This window comes from Lycorma delicatula, chromosome 2 (assembly GCF_047948215.1).
Source record: "Lycorma delicatula isolate Av1 chromosome 2, ASM4794821v1, whole genome shotgun sequence".
NCBI lineage: Eukaryota > Metazoa > Arthropoda > Insecta > Hemiptera > Fulgoridae > Lycorma > Lycorma delicatula.
In genome coordinates, this window is record NC_134456.1 from 84,467,028 (window position 1) to 84,486,391 (window position 19,364).

At 34.6% G+C, this 19,364-nt stretch overlaps 1 protein-coding gene across 4 annotated transcripts in view; it reads right to left on the bottom strand.

Annotated features, from left to right (window-relative positions):
- Nucleotides 1–19,364, bottom strand: part of Dp (transcription factor Dp) — a 438,878-nt gene that overhangs the window by 119,116 nt on the left and 300,398 nt on the right. For 2 of the 4 annotated variants that reach the window (XM_075357897.1, XM_075357899.1), the window contains one exon: nt 9,247–9,285. The exons of the other annotated variants lie outside the window; for them this stretch is intronic. In XM_075357897.1, coding sequence (XP_075214012.1) covers nt 9,247–9,285 — 39 coding nt within the window. The remainder of the gene's footprint in view (nt 1–9,246; nt 9,286–19,364) is intronic. 4 annotated transcript variants of the gene reach the window in all.

Sequence of the window (19,364 nt, forward strand, 5' to 3'; positions counted from 1 at the left end):
AGAGGATGAATGAGGATGGTATGTATGAGTGTAAATGACGTGTAGTCTTGTACAGTGTGTGGTTAATTGAAACCCAACCACCAAAGAACACCGGTATCCACGATTTAGTATTCAAATCCGTGTAAAAATAACTGACTTTAGTAGGATTTGAACGCTGGAACTCTCGACTTCCAAATCAGCTGATTTGGGAAGACGCGTTCACCACTAGACCAACCCGGTGGGTTAATAATAATGCCCTGAGGTAGGTAATTCCCACGTCCGAAACACAACATCTACGTTCCACGTCCAGGGCGGCAACAGCTGTACTTATGTACAATACATATAGCTAGCTAACGGGGCTCTGAGTAAATTCCTCGCATATGTTACTCTTTTGACCTGGTTCCATCCTCGGGTCACCAGACAGATTGGATTTTTCGGCCACCTGCAGGATATGAACAATTAAACGATTAGGAAGTGGACACATACCATATTTAGAGCTGACGATGTGTCGGCCAGGGTCAATGTTATTGCAGGTGTAACGGAGACCCTTCCGTTGTCCACATGCCCCCTTCGATGGCAAGCATGTAGCAATGGTATCCACGTATGTCGGTGCATGGGAGCTCTGAAAGCTTCGGTGAGTAGGAGCCTGGAGTCAGTGCAGAGATTGCGCATCCGCTCTCTGCCAGGACATATGCCGGTTCCACCGGAGTACCGAATCGGACCTCCAAGGTTAGTAGCCCTGGAGTGGGGGTGTACCCCGGCGGCTAGCCTTGCTACAGAAGGGATAAACACAAATGAACATACTTGAACATCAAACGTGGCAGAGGGTGCACGTAAACACCCTCGTTTAGAAACCTCAGATTCGCCACAAGCGAAAAGGAAAAAAGTAAAGAATCAGATAAAATTAAGAAAGATGCTGACAGAATCAGTAAAGACTTAAGGAAAAGTTTATTAGGCTATAATGTACCTAAGCCAAGATTTTTAATTATTACGAAGGAGAATGGATACTTCTAAAAGGTTAGTCCATTCTTAATCACTACAGAGGTTACTAATTGTGCTGGTGGTCCTGTTAAAGAAATCCGGAAGACTTTTAATGGATTGCACGTTGAAACTATCAACGACAGTCAAAGCCAGAAAGTCCAGGCATTGAAGAAGATCGGTGAATTTGCGGTATCTGTGCAAACGCATACCACCCTTAACACATCAAGAGGAGTTGTTGTTTGCCGCGATCTTCGCGGCAAATATACAGAAGAAGAAATTGTACAAGAAATGTCGAGTCAGGGAGTGACTCAGTGTCGCAGACTAACCATGCGAAGAAATGGTGAAGTTGTTCCTTCGGCCTCGCATGTTTTGACATTCAATAGGCCTAACCTTCCTGAAAAGGTACGAGCTGGCATACATCGGCTTGATGTACGTGCTTTTATTCCGCAGCCTATGAGATGTTTTAAGTGTCAACGATTCGGACACACTGCAGGTAGATGTGAAGCGCAGGAAATATGCATATGTGGAATGAAGACACATGAGGGTGATCCGTATAAAGACCCTCCAAGTTGCATTAATTGTAAAGGGCACCATAACTGCCGATCAAGGAACTGCCCAGTATATAAATTGGAAACGGCCATTCAGGAAGTTAAAATGCTTCAAAAAGTTAGTTATCCTGAAGCGAAGAAAATTGTTAGTCAACGAACACCTCGACCATCGACCACTTATGCAGAAGCAGCTGCTGCCCCTTCCACATCTAAAATTAACGTGGAGCAATTGCTTAATTCGATGGCACCAAGTCTTGCGACAATGACTGAAAGAATCATTGATTCAAAGATTGAGTCGGCTCACCGGATAGAACCAACTAAACATGAGAAGACTCATTCCCGGACTGACATCGTTGATATAAGAAACGTACCAGCGCAGCATAAAAAACTACGAAAACCTACGATCATAACACCACTATTTGACGTAATAAATAAAAATCTTGATTTATCTGGAAAAGAGGAAAAGATCACTCCGTCGTCTAGTCACAAGGCTAAGGAAATTGTGACAAGAAAATCTGAGTCTACCGAATTAGAGGTGCAAGTCATTATTGAGAAAGCAACAGACACAGACGATATAAAAACTGCAACATTAGAGCCTCCAAACGCTCAAAGAGCTTCAGTGAGAGCGTCTATTTCAGCTACACCCAGCACTCCCTTAGAGATCGAATCCAGCTCATCAGCCGCCGAAAGTGCATCGCTTGCTAGTTTAGATTCCATAGCAACGATGCTAACAGCACCAACGAAGCTTTCATCACCTGATGTAAACCGGCGAACGTCACTGACATCAGAAAGAGAAGAAAGATGCCATGTCCGAGGCCTCAGACACACTGTCATCGGAAGTTGAGGCCGTTCGAAGAATGGAAAAACGGTGCAAGAAAGGATGGCCGAAATGAAAGCCTAGACGGTAAACATTGTATTCAAAAAGTTGTATTAGAATATGAAATTTTGAACCTTTTTTTTTTTTTTGAATTGGGACGGGGCTAATGACCAAAGTAGTCGATGCCCCCAAAAACTTAAAAAAAAAACAAAAAAAATAATAATAATACGCGTATCTGAGACTACAAAAGTAAATAATTCCCCTATTAACTCTAAGCAAACAATATCTTCTGCACGGTATAAAAAATGTATGTAAAGACAATTATAACAGATCACACAAATTATCCAATCAATCATACTTCATCTAAACAAGATTTCAACTACTAGATGTTCATTCTGTATAATACTACCGAATCATCGATCCCATATTATCATATCCTGACCAAACCCTTTTCAATCTCGCACACTCATTCACTCACTCTCTCTCTGTCATTCACTCGAGTCTGATAACTTAACCGTTCGTGACCCGCTCAACCTTGGAACAAGAGAAGGTCGACTGGGACAAAATATCCAATCAACACCGTTAAAAAAAAAAATTAACTCCTACGCCCGAATTCCGGATCCTTTAAACCGCTAGACGTAATGGTTTCTCGCCCAATCTGTGTGCGGTATAATCGAATAATACAAAAAAAATCATAAATACATGTACTTTGGTGTTTTATTACGATAAAATCTTCTTTTATTATATTCATAAAAATTATATTTACAAAAACGTTTAATATAAGTTAAACTTAAATCGAAATGGTATAAATAAAACAAATATATATTAATGACCAACTGAAAATAGTAGATTCTTCTAAAAATGTACTTTCATCAAAAAACAAAATTTTAATAAAGTTAAAATTTTATTACCAAAACGTCAGAGGTTGAAAACTAAACTCGACGAATTTGAAACGTGTAGCTAGACCTTTTTTCTGATCGTGACGTCATTATTCTTACTGAAAATTGACTATACATGGTATTAATAATTCGGAACTGAAATTATTTTTTTATTAATAGGTTAAACAGAAATACTCAAAACAATGTTTACAATAAAAAAAAAATCAAAAGTAGTCAATAGGCGGCCGCCATTTTGAGGAATTATTGTAGTTTCTTTTATTGATGCATTATTTTATATTGTAATTTATAGTTGTTAAATAGATTTTAGTTAAAAAAAAAAAAATCAGTTTGTTTAACCAGTTCAGTTTCATTAAACGAAAAACATGTAATACAGATTATTTTTCAAATTTTTTTTTGAGGTCGTAGAACGTTTAAGCGTTATCGTTATCCTTTTTTTCAATATTATTTGTTATTATAATACTTTGACGATTTCGAAAATATTTTACTTTATTGTAATATTTTTAATATTATTAAATTATGATTTATTACATAATAAAATATTTCAGTCGAGTTGGTGTTGAGTTATTTAATTTTATTCGGTAGGAAACGAAATTGTTTTTTTTATACTACAGTGACTCACTTCAAGAAGTTTTGCCATAACTTTGTTATTTATGAGTAGAATTCAATAAATAAGTTGCGATTTTATTTTTTATAAAACGCTTATCATTTTTTGTAATAACATAACATTTAAATAAACCGGCGGTCGCAAAGATAGTAACGATTAAAAAAGTTTACATGTACAAAATTTTGAAATGGATTCAGAGATCAAGTTCATTATTTTTATACAAATAAACATGTAGATGTCTTAGCAGCATACGAAGTTTCAGCTCGATAACGATTAACTATTCCTCAGAAATAGATATTTATGTTAAAAATACAAAACGGCGGATATATGGCAAACTAAGCGTTTTCTGACGTGTTGATGTAAATTTTTTTTTTATTTCGATGTGCAGGATCTCTCCTGAATTCTTGAAACGGTTTTAATGAAAGTAAAATTTTATAAAATAAAATTTCAGTTTGTAAAATAAATTGGAAAAATATTGCTGTGAATTTGATATAAATAAATAAAAGTATAATACGGCTTAAAAATGCATATTTATACCGTTACTACATACATATATACATATAAAATTTATATACCAATTAGTCGCTTCGCAATATCTGTACCGATCTTCCTTATGGCTGTGATGCAGTAAAACATATGAGGAATAAAAGGCATCAGTTAGATTTGCTTACTTTGCGAGTAATGATGTTCATCTTATAGCTACCTACTCCCTACCTAACCCACCGGGTTGGTCTAGTGGTTAACGCGTCTTCCCAAATCAGTTGATTAGAAAGTCGAGAGTTACAGCGTTCAAGTCCTAGTAAAGCCAGTTATTTTTACATGGATTTGAATACTAGATCGTGGATACCGGTGTTCTTTGGTGGTTGGGTTTCAATTAACCACAAATCTCAGGAATGGTCGAACTGAGAATGTACAAGAGTACACTTCATTTACACTCATACATATCATCCTCATTCATCCTCTGAATAATTATCTAAACGGTAGCTACCGGAGGCTAAACAGGAAAAAGAAAGAAAGAACAAGCTACTTACTCCCAGTGTTACATGAATGTACCACAGAATGAAGATGTCGCATTTTGAGCTACATATCACCTGCATTTCATGGGGCTTGGCACGTTAATAAGCGATCGGTGATATTTGGTTCGATGAAAAAGGTAATGGAAAACTCATACTGCTCATTTTACTTTATAAGCATAACAAGATCTATTTATTCTTAAGAAAGAGTATGTCACTGTCAGAAGTAACTTCTGACCCTTGTAATTTCATCTTCCCAACTATTTTTAAAAAAAATAGAAGACTGCTTTGTAGAATAATAGCTAATGCAAAGCTTAAGTCTAATGTACTAATTATTTATTAACTTGTTACTTATGTTCGGTAATACCAACAGGGTACACAAAATAACAACGAATTTCGGGAACGATCAATTCCTTTCTAAAAGGGAAGCAAACACTATATGATATTATAATACAGAAATGCACTTTAATATAAACGCTAATATATAAAATTAAAAAAAATTGGAACGTTGGAGTTTTTTTTATTTAGACAGAAAACCTGTTCGATCCCAAAGCTCAAAATTCCGTAAATTAATGAAATTTAGTTAATTTTTTTTAAATTTATTTTAAAATGATCTTATTAAATTGTAAAAAAATAACGAAAATATTTTACGTGAAATGTGAAAGTTTGAAAAAAAAAAATATATACAATACAAAAACATCAAATACCTCAACTTAAGTATTCGAGATAAAAAAAGATTACATCAACTTAAAAAGAAAAACCTGAAGACTATACAAAAACGTGCGTTCAAAAAAAGATGTGTAAAAACGAAGCCCATTTTATCCTTCTTAACGTTACAAAGCACACACACTTTTACCAGAATAACATTATTTAAATAGTTTTAGTAAACGACGAGAGACGATACGCCTCTTAAAATAGCTATCATTACTTTATAGTATAAAAACGTTTTTCTCTCTCTCGACTAGTTTACAGTTTCACTAACAATATGGTAGCAAGTTATACCATTTTATATATCTTTTACTACGAGACAAATTATAACCGGAAATAATTACGTAACAATCGCATCGGTCCAGAACTGTTCCGTATGGAAAATATCTTTTTGTTTTAATAATAAATTAAAATACAACAGTTATTAAAGTAACGTTACGTTAAAAAAAGAAAACTACACGAAATCTATCGACCGTTCTAGATCCGGCCTTTCAAATATTGAAATTTACTATTACTCAAGTTTAATTCATACGGCAGACATAGACAAAGTGTTCTTTTATAAGCACAAAAAAAATTCATTAACAGAACTACGTTAAATTCTGTCACATTCGAGTTAAACAGCCTAACATGAAAACGTACATCACGGTTCACTACATAAGGATGTCTCACAGAATTACACCTCTACCGCAAAAAATAAAAGGGAAGGTATTACAATTAACACATCAACCGTGTCAAAAGATAAACTGGTTCCACTAGAATTCGATCAGCCGACATTCTATCCAGTAACCGATTCAATACTTGCCTACCGAAGCAAGAACTGAAGGAAAACTTTTTTCCGCCAGAAAAATTTATTTATACGAGATCGAATAAGATCGAGCGTAGAGAAACAACACAAGAAATGAAACGAAAGTCATCGCCGGAACACAACCGCTGTTAAATTTTTTTACTATTCCGCACAAAATGTGTCGCGACAGGTTAGCTCCGACGAGTGGTGAAGATGAAACCGGCCTTTTCTTATTTTCATCTCGTTTCAGCGGGCGAACATCTTAAATTCAATAAATCGAAACTCGGGTCGGTTGTACTACCGTTTACGTGAACGGCAGGCCTCCCTGAATTTACATTGAATTTAACACATCATGTCCGTAACAAAAATTAAATTGAAAAGTAAAACAATGGATCGCCTATCGAAATTAATCGTGGAAGGTTTAAACATTGAAAATAATAATCTTTAACGACGTAAAGTAGGATAACGCATCCCGAACCTTAAGACTTTAAACAAACGGATTGAAACGAGGCTGTAAAGGACGAAGTATCTAATGTGTGGCTGGTAAGAAATAACAATGAAAATTAGGTCACATCAGGTGCTGAAGAAGACCGCGCGGCTTAACTTCCCTTCCAAATAAAAATATTGCCATTTTGAAACGGAAAATTCTAAGAAATCATTATACCAAACATGTAATTCAATAATAATTGTTAAAAATAAAATAATACAAAGAAAGATTACGGGAAACGTTACAGTGCAAGAATTCATCTCGACCTGGACGGACATTCCACGTTTTTTATGAATATAATAAATAAATCATCGCTTCTTTACAGAAAACCTGTTAAAAAAAATGCTTCCGTCTATTACAAACCTGATACGTAAGTTACGAAATTAAAAATACACATCCGATAAGATTCTTCGAAATTTAAATTTGAAAACGTATCTTGTAACAACTTAAAAGAACGGAGCCCGAAATCTCTCGAATATTCAGACCGACTCATCGAAAACAATGTCAATGGACAGATAGCTGTATTTCATAAGGCGAGGAACACTTTCATTTATCTGGACTCGTTAATTCACACGATAATAGGTATTGGACGAATGAAAATCCTCTTTAGATGATTAAGCGTTCGGTTAACGATGAGAATATCGATATACGGTGAGTTGTTTCCGGTATTCGTATAGCGGGGACAATATCTTTTGACCGGGCTGTACCGTACAATTTTCGAAGAATTCTACGCTCAAGTAATGAAAAAGAGTACGGCTTCTCCCGTAAAGACGTAACATCGTGTTACACATCAAACGATTCACCAGTACGCGTTGTTCGTGCGCTTTTTACACAACTGTCAGCAGCAGAGGGTGGTGTCTTTCGCGTTCCCCAGGTTTGTCTAGTTGTGATTTTTTTTCTTCGGGGCTATTTGAAGGATATAGTTTACGAATCAAACCCCCGGACTATCGATGAACTGAAAGCAAACATTCAACAAGAAATCGCCGGCGTTAAAATTTTGCATCAAGTGATTTTCAATAATCGAACACGAAATTGCATCGGTGCAAGGGAGCTCAATTCGAATATATTTTGTTACAAAATAAACATGTAAACTTTTGCTAATGTGAATACACAATTTAATTTAATTTAATTTACGTTTTCATTTCATTCATAAAATTTTACACATCGTAACTGTGTTTAGTCTGTACCGGTTCGTAAGTTGCTCATCCTATTCAGTATATAAATTAACTATAAACCGTTTCAGTCAGTCCCCAAGGAAAAAGTAGATTTTCATTCGAGTAGCGTTCCATTACAATAAATTAGTAAAGGCTAAGTGTCGAGATTACTTCCCGTATGATTTACCATTCAGATTTTAGAATGAAATTGCATTTCGAATGATATTCCATCCCCACTACCAAAAACGATAGACAGAATTGAGACGTACCGAAGCTCAGTTGTGTCCACTATTTGTTGAACATCAATAAATTTAACATAGAATCGTTTTGTTATAAATATTTTCTCTATCAGTTGTTCTGCGCGTCTCGCGGAACAATTTTGTTCTTGTTAAACAGTGCATACCTTATATATATGCACCCTCCTTTTTCCTGTTTAGCCTCCGGAACCACCGTAAGGTATTACTTCAGATGATGAATGAGGATGTTATGCATGAATGTAAATGAAGTGTCCTCTTGTACAGTCTCAGGACGACAATTCCTGAGATGTGTGGTTAATTAAAACCCAACCACCAAAGAACACCGGTATCCATTTTCTAGCAATCAGATATGAGCCCAGATGTTAGCCTTTCTTTTTCCTGTTTAGGCACCGGTAATTACCGTTCAGGTAATACTTCAGAGGATGATATGTATGAGTGTAAATGAAGTGTAGTCTTGTACATTCTGAGTTGTAACATTCCTGAGATGTGTAGTTAATTGAAACCCAACCACCAAAGAACACAGGTATCCACGATCTAGTATTCAAATCCGTGTAAAAATAACTGACTTTACTATGACTTGAACGCTAGAACTCTCGACTTCCAAATCAGCTGATTTGGGAAGACGCGTTCACTACTATACCAACTCGGTGGGTCCAGATATTAGCCTGCCTTCTTTTAACTGCAGCTCCGCTTCCTCAGGTCGTATAGCTCTGGAGATGATGTCTTAATTCTTGTACGCTATACTAAGTTTTTTACATTACAAGAAAAGATAATAGAAAAAAATCCTGCAGCACTTCTGATCGAGGACGAAGTATGGGCCCACGTGGTCGAATATAAATATTCCGTTTTTGACGAGAATCTGTAAATTTCTCATAAAAGCACTCTTAAAACAGTTCATCCGATCTTTATTATATCGGTTCCTCAGTTCTTTTATAATTTAACAGAAAAAATATTTAAATATTTAAAAAAGAAGATATATTAGATAAATAATAGCAATAATAAAACAGTAACTTACGGTTATAAAAGGAGTATCTACTTTAAGCCGATAACATACCTGCAAAAAAAGAAAAAAATATTACATAAAATAATACAGTTATTATTATTATTATCAAATTAAAAAAAAACTAATTAGAAATATCGATCTTAATGGATTAAATACATTCATAAAATTAAAACCGGAGGAGTCGGGAAAGAATTTAAATTTCTATAATCGAAAGATATTAAGTGATTTATTTAATTAAACAGCTTAACTAAAATAAATTACGGAATGCAAGGTGGAACGAGAGAATTCTTATGCAAACGAAGTTAACACGGTATTTCCTTTAGCCGACTTAAAGGAACTATACAGAAATTCTCTTCCGTAGATACTTCATTTAACTTTAATCATGCTGAACGGATACGATTAACTTAATTACTTCGTATCGATTAAATGCACCTAAGATCTGATACTCGATATGCAACTGGGAATCACCTCTAAAAAATGATGGTGCATGGATTTGTTTGTTTGTTAGTTTGATGTATGTGCTCACATTTTTATTTTAGCTGCTATTGGCGTAGAGCAGACCACGAGTTGCGCCGGACAGCTGCGCGCAGCGCACGAACGATTCATTAGTTCCAACGATTTATCTAAAATTATATTTGTGTTTTGGAGGTAAAAAAGGGGGGAAAAATGAGGGATAGAGCTGTGTTAAAAAATCACAACTCAAAAAACAACTGAAAATGTTCAGGATTTTTAAGATTTTCATTGTAAACATTTTTGTTGTTGGTACGTTAAATTCATGAACGTTATTTAGTTATAATTGGAAAAAACATATAACAAAGTAATGTGTAATGAAACAAACGTTTAGCGCTTTGAATATACAAAAATAGGGGATCAGATCGTTGTTTGAAGTACATAAATATGGATCGTGTAGACCAATTCATTTAAAATAAAACGTCTCAACTTCGCTTGTATTATAAATCTGAATGCGCGTCTACGCTAAAAACAATAATCATTTGTTATTTAAAAAATAACAATATTCACTACTAGCAAACTAAATAACAGAACTGTTTTTCTATAATTCATAATACATGTTGACTTCTAATCAAAGGGGTGTATACAATAAAACGCTTAAAGGGATATATGATACTGATAAAAAAACTGTTATATGATAAGAACAGGTTCAAAACTTACTAGTATCCAAAATAATTAAACTGATTAATATATGATCAACAAAAAAAACTGGTACGCCTTGAACTCGTAAAAAGTTCTACTTATTCCAATGAATTTGCTGTACTATTTTATTATTAATATGGCATAGAAATTGAATTCGGATTAAACAAATTTTATAACATCATGCGACGGCTTTAATATGCACTCATGTTCGTCGATGAAAAAATTTAAAATTTGCTAAACGAGATTCCAACAAAGTTCCTCTCTTTACATACCCCGAATCGTAAAAAAGAAGCGGCTATGACGATCACGACTCAAAAAAAAATTGAAAACAAACTTGTTCACAGCGAAACTGGAGCGTTCATTAATCCGATCACTGAATTTGCGAGGAATCTCGGTATGAGGCTACAAAAAAAATTACCCTGTTCGAAAAGTAATTTTCAACATTACTGATGTCATTCCCTCCCATCAACCACAAAGTAGATCAACTTACAGTATTAAATAAAGCACCGACGAGTTTTTTTAATGCATATTATTACTCGATAAAAGTAATAAAACTTATTTTTATAATATCATATAAATTATTGAATTACCCTGATAAAAATTTGCTTCCAGTGAATTATTAAATTTATGCGTGCCTATATATTGTTATGTGTAGGAGACAACAAATGATTGCAAAAGGAAAACTCATATTTCGCTTTCATATAAATAATTCCATACGCTAAATGTAAAAACCGAATAATAATTTATATTATCAGTCAATCGTAAAGAAAAGTGCACATAACTGCATGCAATAACAAATGCATCTTACCTTAGTAGTAATCATCATTAGCAAACAACAAAATAATAATAATTACGTTATTTCAGACAGTTTAGGCTGCATATGACGTCATCAATGTTCACGCTACAAGGCACCAATACTTACTATTCGTCAGGTGTAGATATCTCCCTCACTATGACATTACAATGAACCGCCTTCGGTTTTACATCGACGGATTTCGCAATCCAACCAACATTTTTTTTTTTTGCACGATCAAGAAGCAGATGAGAAACATATAAGTACTTAAATCCGAAATTAACCGAACTAACTTTATCCATAAAGATACAGGAAAATCAAAATATTACGAGTTTTTAAAAGGTACTATGAAAATAACTTTAATACGAAAATTCTGTCAAAACAGATATCGATATTATTATTAACGCCATTGAATTTTAAATGCTAATAAATACTGTTCATTAGAAACTCATATCTTAGAATATAAATGTTAAATTTCATCGGAAATGTAAAATTGATACCTCTCTTTGGTAAATTTTTTATTTATTTTGGAAGGCATATAATTTATAATACACAAACTCTTGGAATAGCGCAAGACTTGAAAACAATTCTTTGAATGAAGGGTCACTCGAAAACGATACAAGATAGCTAGAATTTTCGTTCACTGGAAGGCAATTTATGTTGTTTTTAATTTCTCTACTGAGGTTACATATCTATAACATTATACGATGTTTGCAAATGCATATATGTTTGAAAAAATATTGTGTTTACGAAAAACAAATAAGAAATCATTGTAAATAAAAAATGTTAAAACTGTATAGAACAATTCCAATAATACATTGAATAAATTAAAACATACCGTATATTACACAACAGATAACAAAACAGAATTTTTGAAACAGAATTAATAGAAACCACTGAAATAAGGCTGAAAACTGTTTGTAGATAGTAGTTTTAGTAACCTTGAAAAATAACAGTCTCCATCCCTCCTGAATACAACAATGTACTGAAAGAACCTTTCCGCCCTTCTTATTCTATTCATATAATGGTGACTAAGAAATTAAAAGGAATACGGTATAAGACCTTTTAAAAAGAAAGATAAAACCTATTCGAACTTTCAACAGACCAAATCGAATCGAGCAATCGCTGATGGATGCATTGTCGTATTTGCTTTAGAATTTAATAACGAGAAAGACTGTAATCTAATGTCCATTCTTACTAAAACTAAAATACGAAAGAAAAAAGAAATATCAATAGTACTGTTTCAATCTTTGTTAAACGTGAAATCTTTAAAGTCACACCGAAACATAAGTGTGTGAAATACAGAAATTTGTAGGGTAACGAAAACATCTACTACTTCTTCCTGCCTCAATAACTCCCTAAATATTAGTCTCAAGAGACGTAAATGCGGTGTCAGTTTATAACTTACATGGTCAGCTCGCCGATTTGTGTTTGTAGAGATAGATCGATTTAAATAATACTAAGTGTATTTTAGACAATATTTATGTGGTAAAAAATAAAGTAAACGTATAAAAAAGTATAAAAATTCAATATGCCAGCCTCAGCGCGCGCAAAAACCAGGCGTAAATATAAATTATGCGTATCGTTGGAAAGGGGAGGTTATGGGACACGAACGGGTACCCCGATGTCCGATGCCGAGCGAGCGAGACAGTTTCGGGAGCGTAGCAAAGCTGGCACGGCGCGGTGAGTGAACGACGCCGACAGCACCTTCATCCTTCCTTATTATGCCTTATGTCTCTTACTTCTCATATCACAGACCGATTTTGAACAAAATTATCGTCGAATATTAGTCGAAATAAATATCATGTACCACTTAGTGTCTGTTTTATGTTAAAATCAAATTTAGTACGCAGTCAATGTCTCGTTTTTATTTCAATCCGATACACTAAAAGTGACTCGCTGACGTTCAGACCGACCAATTTATCTGTAGTTGGCCAAATGAAGGAACCAAAATTTTCCATCGGAAACTTTCAGTTCGTCCAAATAATAAGATGGTGGCTGTCTCGTTTAACTCCACAGGTAATTTGGGTGGGTCTGTAGCTCGGAAGAACTTCATCCAAGGTCTGTAACGTTTCACGTTAAACTAACGGCCGTGCCTCCGATACAGCCCCACCCGATTTCTTTTTTTTTAATTTCGACTTCAAAACTGGAATTTTAACGACTAAAGATATATTACTATTCAGTTTTTGGACATATTTAAAAAAATATGTTTTATTAACAGGATGTAATAAAATGGTGAACCAAACTGTTACTTTTTCAGATTTTATGAATCAAAATTTAAAAAAAGAAACATATGAGTACATATTTTATGAAAAATAGCGATTTCGCCTTCGATTTCATACTGTTCGGAAAAAAAAAACACATACACAAACAAAAATTTATATCTCAGAATTTGATTGATAAAACTTTATAATATTTGGTAAACATCTTTACACCAAATTTCTCTAACAAATAAAAATCTTTCGTTATAAACATGACCCGATATATTTCAAAATGACTATTACGTTCAATATTTTTATTTTTAACATGCGGTAATCGTTAAGTCGATCAAAATACTCGTAAATTTTTAACCGCTAATTTGTTAAAACTTTTCATGACAAACAAAACGACACCTTATTAGGTACTTTTTGGTTTCTCTTCCCCCAAACGTTTGCAAGCTTTTCACCTGTAAATAACTCAAAATAGCTGACATTAACAATAACCAGGTTGGAGAAATCACTCAATAAATAAATATATAACCATTTACATTTATTTATTTTATAAATATAATCTAACCAAATTAAACCTACGCTCGCTAATCTTGTCTAATTAACAATAATGTTTTGGCTATTTAAATAATTATTGCAATTATTTGTTATTTAAATAATCAAAACATTACTGTTAATTAGTCAAGGTTAGCGAGCGTAAGTTAAGTTTAATTATATGATATTTATAATTATAAGCATAATGCTTATGTTATTAATATGTAAATATAGAGAATGTTTAAAATGACCGGTAAAAAAATAGCATGTTGGCGTGATATTGGGTGATTTCTCCAATCTGGTTACTGTTAATATTAATATTTTCTGCTGTTTTGAGTCATTTCAAGGTGAAAAACTTGAAATGTCTGGGGAGGAAAAACGAAAAGTACCAAAATTCCACCTAAAAACAACAGAGTTATTGCAGAAGATATCACCGGCAAAATTTTTAATCGTATTTCGCCTCCACCACTACTAATAAAAAATATAAAACTGAAATAATTAAAATGAATGATTTAATAAATAATGAAATTAACTAAATCAAATTTAACAATTACAAGTGGACAGGTGGCGGCGCAAACAATGTTGATGCTTGATGTGACGCCAGCGACAGCCGCGATTTGAATCATTCTACTATCCTTTTAGCATAACTTTCTGTATTACCTAAGACTCCCTTGTAGACCAGACCGGAGTCCATAATTTAACCGAAGTCTGGGGTATGAACTAAAGCTGGGTTCAGTAAGGGAAATTAGGACTAAATTTCGTTGTTGCGATAAACATTCTTGGTGGTATGTTGTGTTTAAATTTGCCTCGAAATCGAAAAATTCACGAAATTGGCCAATATAAGTAGAACTAGGCGCGGGATTCGTGCTTCCGCAAACTCGGTTAGCTAGTTCAAAGGGATATGATGTAGGACATTCAAGATGTCCGGACGAGGCCTGCAGCGAAGGCAAAAGTTGAGTTAATATATCACCGAAGCAAATGTCTACCGAGGCATCCCACCCAACGAGGCCAGGCTTATTACTATGACATAAAAGTCACAGGGCGATAGAAGACTTCCGTTAAAGCCCAACAGGGCTAGGAACGGGAGAAAGTGTGGCGACCGGGACGTCACTAGGTGGGTGTCTTCCCCTACGGGGTTGGGATGTTTTACCTAAGAGCGAATGGGTTTTCGTAAGATGGATTGCGATGTTAGCATTGGATAGTAGAACACAATTTTTTAAAATTTTAATCGCCTCAAAAAACTCGAATAAAAACAAACAGAATTTACACAAATGTTCTTACAAGATCACAAATACATGACAACTAGTTAACTGGATTGTAGTGGAGCATTCAATAACCTAAGCTTATGGGTAATTATTTATTTTTACATCGCCCTGGCTGTATTTGAAAGCTATGAGCACAGAGCGAAACAATATAGCCAAACTGTTTTTTGATATTATTCTAAGAAAGTTGACTGATTCCTGAGTTATAATATTTGGCTTCTCCGTGTTTATTTTTACGATAAATAAAATGACGATAGATAATATCTACAAAATAATCTGACATATATAAACTATGTGTATATACATCAGACAATTAGGAATGGCGACTGCACTACCTAGGGTATGGGTTTACTATGCAGCCGTGAGGTGTAGCGCCGTTTTGAATGAGCAAGCATCACTGTCGGCGGGATGGCGACTGCACTGCCAAGGGCATGAACCCCATGCAGCCTTAAGGTGTAGCGGCATATCGACGATGGTAGGAAGTGAAGTAAATATCTCGCGGGACTCTGCGATGGAGCTGAGTGGGAGAAGGAGGTCTGTCCGCCTCTCCCTTGTAGACCAGACCGGAGAGTCGGCAACTTAACCGACTCAGGGGTATGAACTGAAGTTGAGATCACTAAGGGAACCAGGAATAAATTTTCGTTGTTGCGAAAATTTTTGGTGGTATGCTGATTTATAATTTGCCTCGAATCTATGAGACATTTACAAGAAATTGGCTCAGTAAAAGTAGCACTAGGCGTGGGGTTCGTACTTTTGCGAACTCAGTTAGTTAGTTCAGAGGGCAAAGATGTAGGACAAGATGTCCGGACGAGGCCTCCGGCGAAGGCAAAAGCTGAGTTTGAAAATCACCGACGTAAATGCCTACAGAGGCTTTTACATCGGTGGCATCCCAAGGCTTGGCTCATTACTGTGAGATGTAAAAAGTTAAAGGGAGGACTCCCATTAAAGCCCATCAGGGATAGTAACGGGGGGAGGGGTGTGGCGACCGGAAGTGTCTCAAGGCGGATGGTCTTCCCCTTTGGGGTTGGGATATCAGATAATTACAATGTTAGTCAATTTATCATTTAGCGTTTGTCCGCTTAACTATAATACTTTTTATAACTATACTTGTTGAAAATAGGAATAAAATTTTATATCATTTTAAATCATATACCGAAACATTTCTTCTTACTGCAAAATATTTAATGATTTATAAAGTATAAACAGCAACAGAATTAGAAAATATTTAAAAGTAATTCATAAAACCATCCGGCAACATAAAATAAGTTGTATGTACAAGAAAAAAATTTGCTTCAGCGCGTAAAAATTAAACTGAATGTTTTGGATAAAAGGCACTGTACTTGCCGTCGTAGTCCAAGCTTCAAGATTCATTGCGGCAGTTATACTATGCCGAGCGCCTACCGGAATGATTAAGTAGCAGATCATTCAGTAATACGACTTCGTTTACGAGTTAAGGGGTTAACGTACGAGTCGCGCCGACCAACATGATACAACACGTAAATGATCAGCAACAAACTTATCACTGTCGTAAAAGTGCAATATAATCAGAAATGATTGGATACATAACAAAAATTTTGTTTTGAATGCGAATAATAGAAATATCAAGCTTCTTAAGAAAAGCATGAACTTTGAATAATAAAATGTTTTTATCACATCCGTGTAAATTCACATTCAAGTCGTTTAAATGCGAAAATTCATTACCTAAGTAAGCCAACAAGAACATATACTCATTACTCTGTAAAAACATTGATAATAGCGTTTGTTTATCCAAGATAAATATTAATTCATCTGGCAATTCCAATAACCGGGTTAACACTTTCCTCTGCGATCGGAAAGGAATTTCTTCTTTTCGCTCATTTTATCGCATAGTTTAGCAAACAGCCTATACTGTAACTGTCGACTTTTAATAAAATTAAATATTTTACAACTCTAAAAGGAAACTGTTTTGAGATTTTCCGAAATATATTTTTTTTTTTGGCAAGAGCATGTTCGTGAAGGAAGCAGAGTGCGACCAATCCGCCCTTGGTATAAGACGAACTTTTAATTTTTTCAGAATCCAATGTTCTTTCTCGTTACTTTTTACACCGTCACTTACATTCTGCAATACATTTTGTCAAATCTATGTTATAGTTTTAATAGGTTTATAAAAAAAAATTGCCCTGTTACATGATCAGATACTGATTTGCAAAACTTCTCTTTTCTTTTTTTGATCTGTCATATCGCACTCATCTCACAAAACATAAAAAACCGAAAAATGTTTCTGGTACATCTGTTGATTCATCAAACTGAAAACTAAAAAATTCACTTGCACAATTATCAGATTATATATATATATATATATATATATATAAAGAATCACAATTTAAATGTATGAAATTTTCGTACTCATCGTACCTAAACCGTATAAAAAATTCATTTTTACCACCCACATCCAGATGCGACAGAAAGTAAAACCATATTTTTCTTCGAAAAGCCGGTAAAAAAATTATAAAAAGAACACAATGGAAAAGAAAAAAAAAATTATCTATTTAGTTTTTAATAATTTTATTTTTATTTAAAATATCAATACTAAAAATACATCTAACATACGAAGAAAAAAAAAATGTTCGCAAGAAACGAAAAATGAGAAATCTGGATCTAGTTAGAATGAAATAACGTAACAGTGTTTTACCTTACGGTTGACACAATCATAAGATTGTATGTTATCAAAGGCAGAGAGGTTTCGTGCGGTAACTGACTTTGTGACACGGATATTCCAGCACAAAGCCAGGAAGGATGGATGCCGAGGCATTGAGGGACAGCCCCCTGCGGAGCTGTCGTTCGTCTGTGCTTCCATGGACGGGCGGCAGTGATGAGGCACTGGGACTCTCTCATCTCTTCGCGAAAAAGAAAGAGACTCGGTGTCAGTGCCGTGCACAGTTTGCTCTCAATAGAGGCACAGACGTTAAGACCGAGTCCCGGCTTCTGAGCTGGAGTCCAGGAACGACATCAGGATTGGATACCTTGCCCTACTTGTTAGAGACAGACAATGAAAAGATCTAACCGGCGGGCTGACCTGTCGGACTAGACTTATGGCCGGCGTACGGAGAGGCCCGTTTGAGTAGACAACCCACTAAGCTGTGCTTTGCTTTGTTGTGGATCCGGCTCTGAGGTAGGATGGGAGGGGGGAAAAACGTTCATCGGAATGCGTTAAAAACCAAATTTTCATTCGAAAACATTAACATATCAGAATGATATTTAATTTTATTTATATTTCATACTTAATTTTATTAATCCACCCGACGTTCAAATCGTTCTGTAATATAACATTTCAAACTTCTCCAGTCGTTTACTGTTTTTCACACAGTCCATGTTTCACTAACATAAAGCGTTGTTTACAACGCAACAAATATTTTTACAGATTTTTGTTTTTAATTGTTAGATCTACTTTCGATACTAGCAGACTTTTTCACTATGTGAAAACTGTACTTCACTGAGTCGATCGTCTTTTGACGTCGGCGTTACTTTGACCATTCTTCGTAATTTTATTATCTAAATAACAAAATTCTCACGATTTTGGTATATTGTTCCCCTACCTTAAGATTAAATTTCTCATTACCTTCCATTCTGTTAATTACATTTGTTTTACTCTATCTACTTTCAGGTTCAGGTTCGTTCTGTCCCGGCAATACGAGGTTGTCCCTCGTAAATCCGTGAGGTTCAGTACTTTTTTTAACACATCTTTCATTTCTGCCAAAAGAATAATGTCACCCGTGAATTTTTAATCACTATTTTTTTCTCCACGGACAGTTTATTTCACTCCCAAATGTTTCCTTTAATTCCTATATATCTTCTTCGAAGTAAGATTTGAATCAGAAGAGGGACAAATTATATATCTCTTTCTCCTTTCTGAATCCCAAATTCTCTAGATGTTCTTTTCTTATAATTCTACTACCCGATTCTAGTAAAAATTATAAATAAATCTTCTCCCTCACGTAATTTAAATTCAAATCTTAAAATTTTAAACATATTTAGTTCATTCTACATTTTTAAATGTTTTCTATTTATCTATAAAAATGCGTGTTTCTTTAGGCTCTTTTTAAGCATGAGTCCAAAAATTATTCTGTATTGTATTTATTTATTTATCTTGACTTTTCTGAAACCAACCGGTCTTTTCATTTAATATACCTTTTATTACCTTAT